The sequence below is a fragment of the Lolium perenne genome, chromosome 3, assembly GCF_019359855.2.
Source record: "Lolium perenne isolate Kyuss_39 chromosome 3, Kyuss_2.0, whole genome shotgun sequence".
Lineage (NCBI taxonomy): Eukaryota > Viridiplantae > Streptophyta > Magnoliopsida > Poales > Poaceae > Lolium > Lolium perenne.
In genome coordinates, this window is record NC_067246.2 from 21,514,389 (window position 1) to 21,521,857 (window position 7,469).

General features: G+C 44.7%; 1 protein-coding gene across 1 annotated transcript; it reads right to left on the reverse strand.

Moving 5' to 3' along the window:
• Positions 1 to 4,105: 4,105 nt before the first annotated feature.
• On the reverse strand, positions 4,106 to 5,127 carry LOC139837486 (uncharacterized). Its single transcript, XM_071826915.1, has 2 exons — positions 4,260 to 5,127; positions 4,106 to 4,152 (listed from the first exon to the last, which is right to left on the reverse strand). The coding sequence occupies exons 1-2, from the start codon at positions 5,125 to 5,127 to the stop codon at positions 4,106 to 4,108; spliced, it is 915 nt and encodes a 304-aa protein (XP_071683016.1).
• Positions 5,128 to 7,469: the final 2,342 nt, after the last annotated feature.

Sequence of the window (7,469 nt, forward strand, 5' to 3'; positions counted from 1 at the left end):
AAGCTGATTTGGAAAACTTGGGCGCCGCCGCGAGTCAAGTTCTTCCACTGGCTTGCTTTCAAGGACAGCTGCTGGATTGCTGAGCGACTGCAACGACGCGGCCTGCAGCACCACCCCAGGTGCCTCCTTTGCGACCAAGAGCCTGAATCAATGCAGCACCTGGTGCTGGCATGCCCCTTCTCGAGGCAGGTCTGGAACGACACTCTGGCTTCGCTAAGGCTCACCTGCAGACCTCCCGATAGCGAACCCTCCCTCAGTGATTGGTGGATCGCCGCGAGGCAGGCGATGCCTAAGCCAATGCGCAAAGGTCTTGCCACCACGATGCTCCTTGTTCCCTGGCTGATCTGGAAACACCCAACTCCTGCGTCTTCGACGGAGAAAGGCCTTCGGTCCAACGCGTGAACGGGCAGTTCAGGGTTGAGGCGACGCTTTGGGCTAGAGCTGGAGCACTTGGCCTTCGTGCCATCTTGCCAACAGACTGGGATAAGCCTCCTTCGAGGCACATGTCTGTATCAAACTCTTCTTTGCAATGAAAAGAAACGCAATGTCATTGCGTTTTCTCGAAAAAAAGATCACCAACCATGGGGCCATAGAATTTGTTGGATCTCAAGATGAGGGTACAGAGTCCGGGGAGCTTCCCTAGCCATGATGGAAAAGTACCTACCATGTGATTATTCCCGAAGTCAAGGAACTCAAGCTGCAAATACTTGGTAAATATCATTGGAAGATTCCCTTCAATCTTGTTGTTGTTCAAGTCTAATGTGTGAAGCTAACATTGATCTTTGATATTATTAGGCAGCACACCTTCAAATTGATTATTCCGCAAAATCAACACGGCCATGTAACCATCTTCTATTAGACATTTTTTTTAAATAATGGGCGCTTTATTACTTAAGGAAGGAATTACACCCGACCTCTGCATAGTTAAGATGCACACAGCCGTTTAAAAGTCTCAAAAGTCTGTAGTGATAAAAAAAGGCGAATTACATATCAAACTTGAGCAACTGTAAGACGCCTAAGGTGAAGGCGGGTGCCGTGATAGTTTGCTTGAAGCTTTTCCACGATATAGCTCCACCTGCGAGAGTGAATACATAACCTGATGTGGATTTTCTTTCATCTACATCTCCCGCATAGTCTGCATCTGAATACCCTTCTATCTCAAGGGAATTAGTTCTTCTGTATGTTAGCATGAAGCCTTTTGTGCCTTGCGCATAACGCAATGCCTTCTTCAACATTTTCCAGTGATCTATTCCTGGATTACTTTGGAATCTGCTAAGTACCCCGGTAACAAAAGCTAAGTCAGGGCACGTACATACTTGAGCATACATTAGGCTTCCGACAGCTGAAGCATATGGAACCGCTTCCATTTGATCGATCTCATATTGGTTCCTGGGACATTGAAAGTTCCAAAATCTATCGCCCTTGACTATAGGAGCAGGTGTGGAATTACTCGCATGTATACCATACTTCTTTAGAACCTTCTCTAAGTATGCCTTTTGCGATTGTCCTAAAACCCCTCTTTGTCTATCTCGGTAAATTTCAATTCCTAGAACGAATGAAGCTTCACCAAGATCTTTCATATCGAAGTTCGAGGACAAAAACTTCTTCGTCTCCAATAGTAGACTAACATCACTACTAGCGAGCAGAATGTCATCCACATATAGGATAAGGAAAATGAATTTCCCGTTCTTAAACTTTGCATATACGCAATTGTCCTTTTTTTTTTGAGAAACAGAGTACAAACGCAAGCGCTCACATACACGTGCATACACTCACCCCTATGAACGCACACACGCACACCCTACCCCTATGAGCACCTCCGAAAGACTGAGCCGGCGGATTGGATCTTGAAATCGACGAAGTCACCACTGGCGCCTCGCTGTCGACGGGAACGTCGCCTCCCACTGAATGAATATTCCACCTTTATGAGACACAGAGATGTCAAACCTGGGGTTTGAACTCTGGTGGGCTGGGGGTACAACCACCCACCTGGCAATTGTCCTCTCTATTCTCATTAAATCCAAAACTTTTATTGTCTCATGGAACTTCAAGTACCATTGCCTGGAGGCTTGTTTTAATCCATAAATGGATTTCTTCAGACGGCATCCCATATGTTCTTTTCCTTCCACGACAAAACCCTTGGGTTGTGCCATGTAAACATTTTCCTCCAAGTCTCCATTTAGGAAAACCGTCTTCACATACATCTGATGCAATTCTAAATCATAGTGTGCCACTAAAGCCATTATGATTCTAAAAGAACCCTTACATGAGACCGGAGAAAATGTCTCATTATAGTCTATTCCTTCTCTTTGAGTGAAACCCTTTGCAACAAGTCGTGCTTTATATCTTTCAACATTCCCTCTAGAGTCACACTTTATTTTGTAAACCCATTTACAACCTACTGTTTTGGCTCCTTTAGGAATTTCTTCTAAATCCCAGACTTTGTTGCTACTCATTGATCTCATTTCATCAACCATGGCTTCAAGCCACTTCGATGAGTGAGCACTTCTTGAGGCTTCTTCAAATGTGGTGGGATCACCCTCCATTTGAACTTCTTCACTGACATAGATTTCAAAATCGCCAGGAATAGCTGGCTTTCTTGGTCTTTGAGACCTTCTAAGGTTCTCAACATCTGGCGCATTTTCTATGTGGGGCTGTTGCAGCTCTTCCTCATGTGTGGTAACATTCTCTCCATTTTCATTCGTTGTTGCCACAGGAGAACTAACAACAGGTGTCGCAGTGACATTGTCCTGTGTCGGTGCAGCAGCAGCAGGTATCAAGAAAAATGGTTCTTGGATCATCGGAGTGGGTGCATACACCCGCTTCTCCTCAAGGTTGATTTCTCGGGATACCATGCTCCACCTAATCATCTCATCCTCCAGAAAACACTGCATGTTTTGTTTCTACAAACTTAGTAAGTCTGTTTGGACAATAGAAACGATAACCTTTTGACTTGTCTGGATAGCCAATAAAATGGCAACTTACTGCCTTAGGATCTAATTTCCCAATGTTTGGGTTGAAGAGTTTGGCCTCAGCTGGACAGCCCCACACTCGCAAATAATTGAGTGAAGGTTCTCGACTAGTCCACAACTCATATGGTGTTTTAGACACCGACTTACTAGGAACTCGATTAAGTATGTGAATAGCGGTTTTTAACGCCTCCATCCACAAACTAACCGGTAAAGTGGAGTAACTTAACATGCTTCTCACCATATCCATCAGGGTACGGTTTCGTTTTTCAGCTACTCTATTCTGCTGAGGCTCGCCCGGTGTAGAATACTGGGCAACTATGCCATGTTCCTGTATAAACCTTGCAAAGGGTCCAGGAACTTGGCCATATGGGGTGTGCCGACCGTAGTACTCCCCACCACGGTCAGACCTTACTATTTTAATCTTTAAACTATGTTGATTTTCTACTTCAGCCTTAAATATCTTGAATTTATCCAATGCTTCTGAACGCTCTTTAATTGGATAAATATAACCATAATGTGAATAATCATCCGTGAATGTTATGAAGGAATCATAGCCATCCACAGATTTCACAGAAAACGGACCGCATATATCTGTATGAATTATTTCTAAAACTCCTATTCTTCTTTTGGCGCCCTTCTTAATGTTCTTTACAAACTTTCCTTTAATGCAATCGATGCATTGTTCTAAATTCGAAAATTCCATAGGCGGAAGGATTGATTCTTTTACTAAGCGTTCTATTCCCCCCCCCCTCGAAATATGGCCTAAACGACAGTGCCATAATTTCGAAGAGACTTCATCAATTCTCTTCCGCTTATTATTTTCATTCAGGGACGTGGAGGCATTCTCATTATCAGCGCTTAAAACATTCACATTCTCATCACAAAGTGACAACCAATAAATCTTGTCTTGTCTGAAGGCAAGACCAACAATCTCATTATTAAACTTGATCTTACATTGACCATCACCAAAATGGCAAGCAAAACCATCATCATCTAAGCGCGATACACTTATTAAGTTTCAATGAAAAGAGGGTACATAAAGTACATCTACTAATAAAAGTACAAAGCCATTTTCTAATACTAATGGGAGTTCTCCAATGGCTTCGACTTCAGCTTGGACGCCGTTTGCAACTTTAATACATCTTTCTCCTCTTTGCAGGGTCTGTCTCATACAGAATCCCTGTAATGAATTTGCAACATGAACAGTTGCACCTGAGTCAATCCACCAAGTAGATTTTGCATAACTTAAAAATAAGGATTCATCTACAAATGTAATTAAATCCTCACCTTTCTTGCACAGATGTTTCAGGAATGCCACACAGTCTTTCTGGTAGTGGCCCTTTTCCTTGCACCACTTGCAAGTGTCCTTGGCCACCTCCTCATGCTGCTGGTGATCTTGAGCCTTTCCATGCGGCTTAGAAGAAGGGGGATTCCACTGAGGTTTCCCTTGTGGCTTGGAACTCTGAAAGTTCCTCTTCTTGATTGGGCTTAGGTAATTGACAGAATCACCAGATTGGCCCTTGATCCTCTCTTCTTCTTGCACACACATGGCAATCATCTTCTCAATAGCCCACTTTTCTGGATGTGCATTGTAGTTCACAACAAAGGTCTCAAATTCTTTTGGGAGTGAGGCAAAGATTAGATAGATGATGAACTGTTCTGGAAGCTCCATCTCCATAGACTTGAGCTTGGAAGACATATTGCTCATCCTCAATATGTGATCCCTTACTCCACCACCAGTGTACTTTGTAGTGACAAGCTTTCTTATGAGAGTGCTAGCATAGGCCTTGGAAGACCCAGTAAACTGGCTCTCTACCTTTTTCAGGTACTCACTGGTGGTGTCACATTGTGGGATTGCTCCCCTTATTGCCTCCAAAATGGATCTCTTGATCACCATCAAGCACTTTCTGTTGGACGAGTCCCACTTAGCACGGTCAAGATCGTACTTCATTCTTATTGGTCCATGGTCCTGAACCCTTTTGTTGAAGTCAACTTCACTTTCTTTGCCGCCCCTCACGGGGTCCTTAGGTTCTATGGGACAAGTGTCTATCAGTGCCAAGTCGAGGTCAAGCAAAGCAAGCCCCATCTCAACCTTCTCTCGCCATGAGCCATAGTTCCCTCCATTGAGGGGCTCAATAGCCGAGATGAAACTCATAGGATTTCCTGAAACAAAATTTCCATCAAAATGAGTCAATTCAACGTTGGTCAAATTAAAACATGGCACTTCTCAATATTAATTCTACATCACCGTTGGGAAGAAATAGAACCAATAATGATAATACTGAATCTTGCGGAATACAATTTTATTAACAACGTTGGTCATTAAATAAAATCATCATACCCAATAAAAAACTCTCATTTCCTAATTCAATTTTCCTGTTGGTTCCAATTAAAATAGAAAAAAAAATATGACTTCAACTTAACTAGCACAGCGGAAACTTAACTTAATTTTCGAATTTTAACCCACAGGAAAAAATTCCATATCTCACTTTTATTCTTCTTACTAAACTATTTCTAGAAATTAAAACAGAAAACTATTACTGGAAAAAATAGGCAAAGCAACCCAGATGGGCTCTTTTCTGATTCTTTGTTAAAAGGAAATTCGCTGGGAGGCCAAAAATGGACCCGCGTCGCTACATGGGCCGAGCCCAGCAACCGGCCCGGCCTCTCTTTCTCTCCTTTTGGGCCCGAGACGGGGCTGGATGGCTTTTGGCCATCGGATCAAATCAGACGGTTGTGCGCCGCTTTCGGCCAGACAAAACATGGACGGGAGACACCCGAAAACCCTAACCCTCACTCTCTCCTCTCTCTGCCTCTCTCTCACTCACCCTCACTCACCCAAAACGGCAGCTCGAGGAGCAGCGACGGTGGCTGCCGGAGCTGGCCGTCGCGCGGGGAGGCGGGCGGCGCCGTAGCCGATCCTCTCGCCGGTGCGCGAGTTCCCCTTGCGGGTGGGCGCGCCGCCGGCGAGCGGACTGGCCACGATGCCCTAGCTGCTGAGTCCTCGACCCGGAGGCGGAGGCGGAGGCCACTTCCCGGAGCATCGCCGGTAGGTGGAGGCCGGCATGGATGCCGCCTCCCTCTCTCTTCCCTTTCCCCTACTCAATTTCTTGTTCTACTCGGGATTAATCCGATCTAGGGTTAGTGACAAGGTATTAACTTGTCAATGCCTACAAGTTGTAGACTAGGATTTTCGTGGAAGTAGAGGGCAAGTAGATCTCGAGGGTTTCAGCCGGAAAAGTACTCGACTGCTAGAAAACTAAGGTTATGTTGACAATGGAATCGATCCTCTCTTTCTCCCTCGGCTCCCCTTTATATAGGAAGCGGAGCCGAGGGTTTCGTGATGTACAAGTTACAAATTCCGGGAGACTCTTTGAGTTTGACCCGTAAAGTTACAAATCTCTTTTATTCCTAATCTATCTCTTCTTGCCATAGTCGATGCTTTAGTAGGCTTCTGGGCTTCGTATTCTTCGGGTTCTGGGCCTTCAATAAACCCCGAGTACCATCTTCGGCAGCCCCCGAGATTTTGCTTGAATCGAAGAGTCAAATAAAATCTCCATCAGTATAATTAACACATGATTTCTTCGAGTCACTATATATAATTTTCATCATATATTGTACAGGGAAAATGGTAGATGGGGCTGGTTCATCTGACGGATCAGGTACCAGTTAACTGCTCTCTTGGCAATCCCGCAAAAACCTACTTCAAGGTCAAGTCCCTGGACTTGACCTCGGTATACTGGTGTAATTCGACATGTGCCGCTTAAGGTCTTACCATATGCCGAACTCCAGTCATATTTTATCGGGTACCTAACGCGTCCGTTAGGATTTTTCTTCGCATCTGTTGATACGGAAAAAAGTAGCAGAGCGCATTCATGTGCGATACCACGCCACGCAGGACGGATCCCAGGGTCTTACCTTCGTAAAGTATTACGGCATTCAGAGATTTATTCGCGACGGACGCGCTCTGAGAATATATTGTCGAGTGCCTTTTTCGGCTGTTGGAATGGCATATTTACTCGAGTCATATGAGACTTATTATCTTGACTTCCCGATGAGAGTATATGAAGAGTTATGTTTTAACTCGAATATACTCAATATGGCTCCTTTAAACTTCATCGGGTACGCGAACAGCGTTCCCGATGGGAGTAGCCCCCAGGCTACAGCCAAGTGCTTGTACTTGGTTGTAGGCTCACCTTTTTGCTATCTTGTCGTTATATTGTCGGCTTCACTTTTTTATCGGGTGCGCGACCAGCGCTCCCGATGGGAGTAGCCCCCGAGGTTACAGTCGAGTATTTATACTTGGCTGTAGGCTCAACTTGCACTGCTTGCTTCACTCTATATTTTGAAAATCACGACTTCTGCTCCACCTTTATTTTATCGGGTGCGCGACCAGCGCTCCTGATGGGAGTAGCCCCCGAGGCTACAGTCAAGTATTTATACTTGGATGTAGGCTCAACTTTGCATCTCCATTGAACAACCATATACCTATGCCTT

What these genes read in the sequence shown, in the direction of transcription:
- LOC139837486 (XM_071826915.1), bottom strand. Translation starts at nt 5,127, where the DNA reads ATGAGTTTCATCTCGGCTATTGAGCCCCTCAATGGAGGGAACTATGGC. An exon ending in GAAACATCTGTGCAAGAAAG is followed by an intron (nt 4,153 to 4,259) that starts GTGAGGATTTAA and finishes AATTCATTACAG; the next exon opens with GGATTCTGTATGAGACAGAC.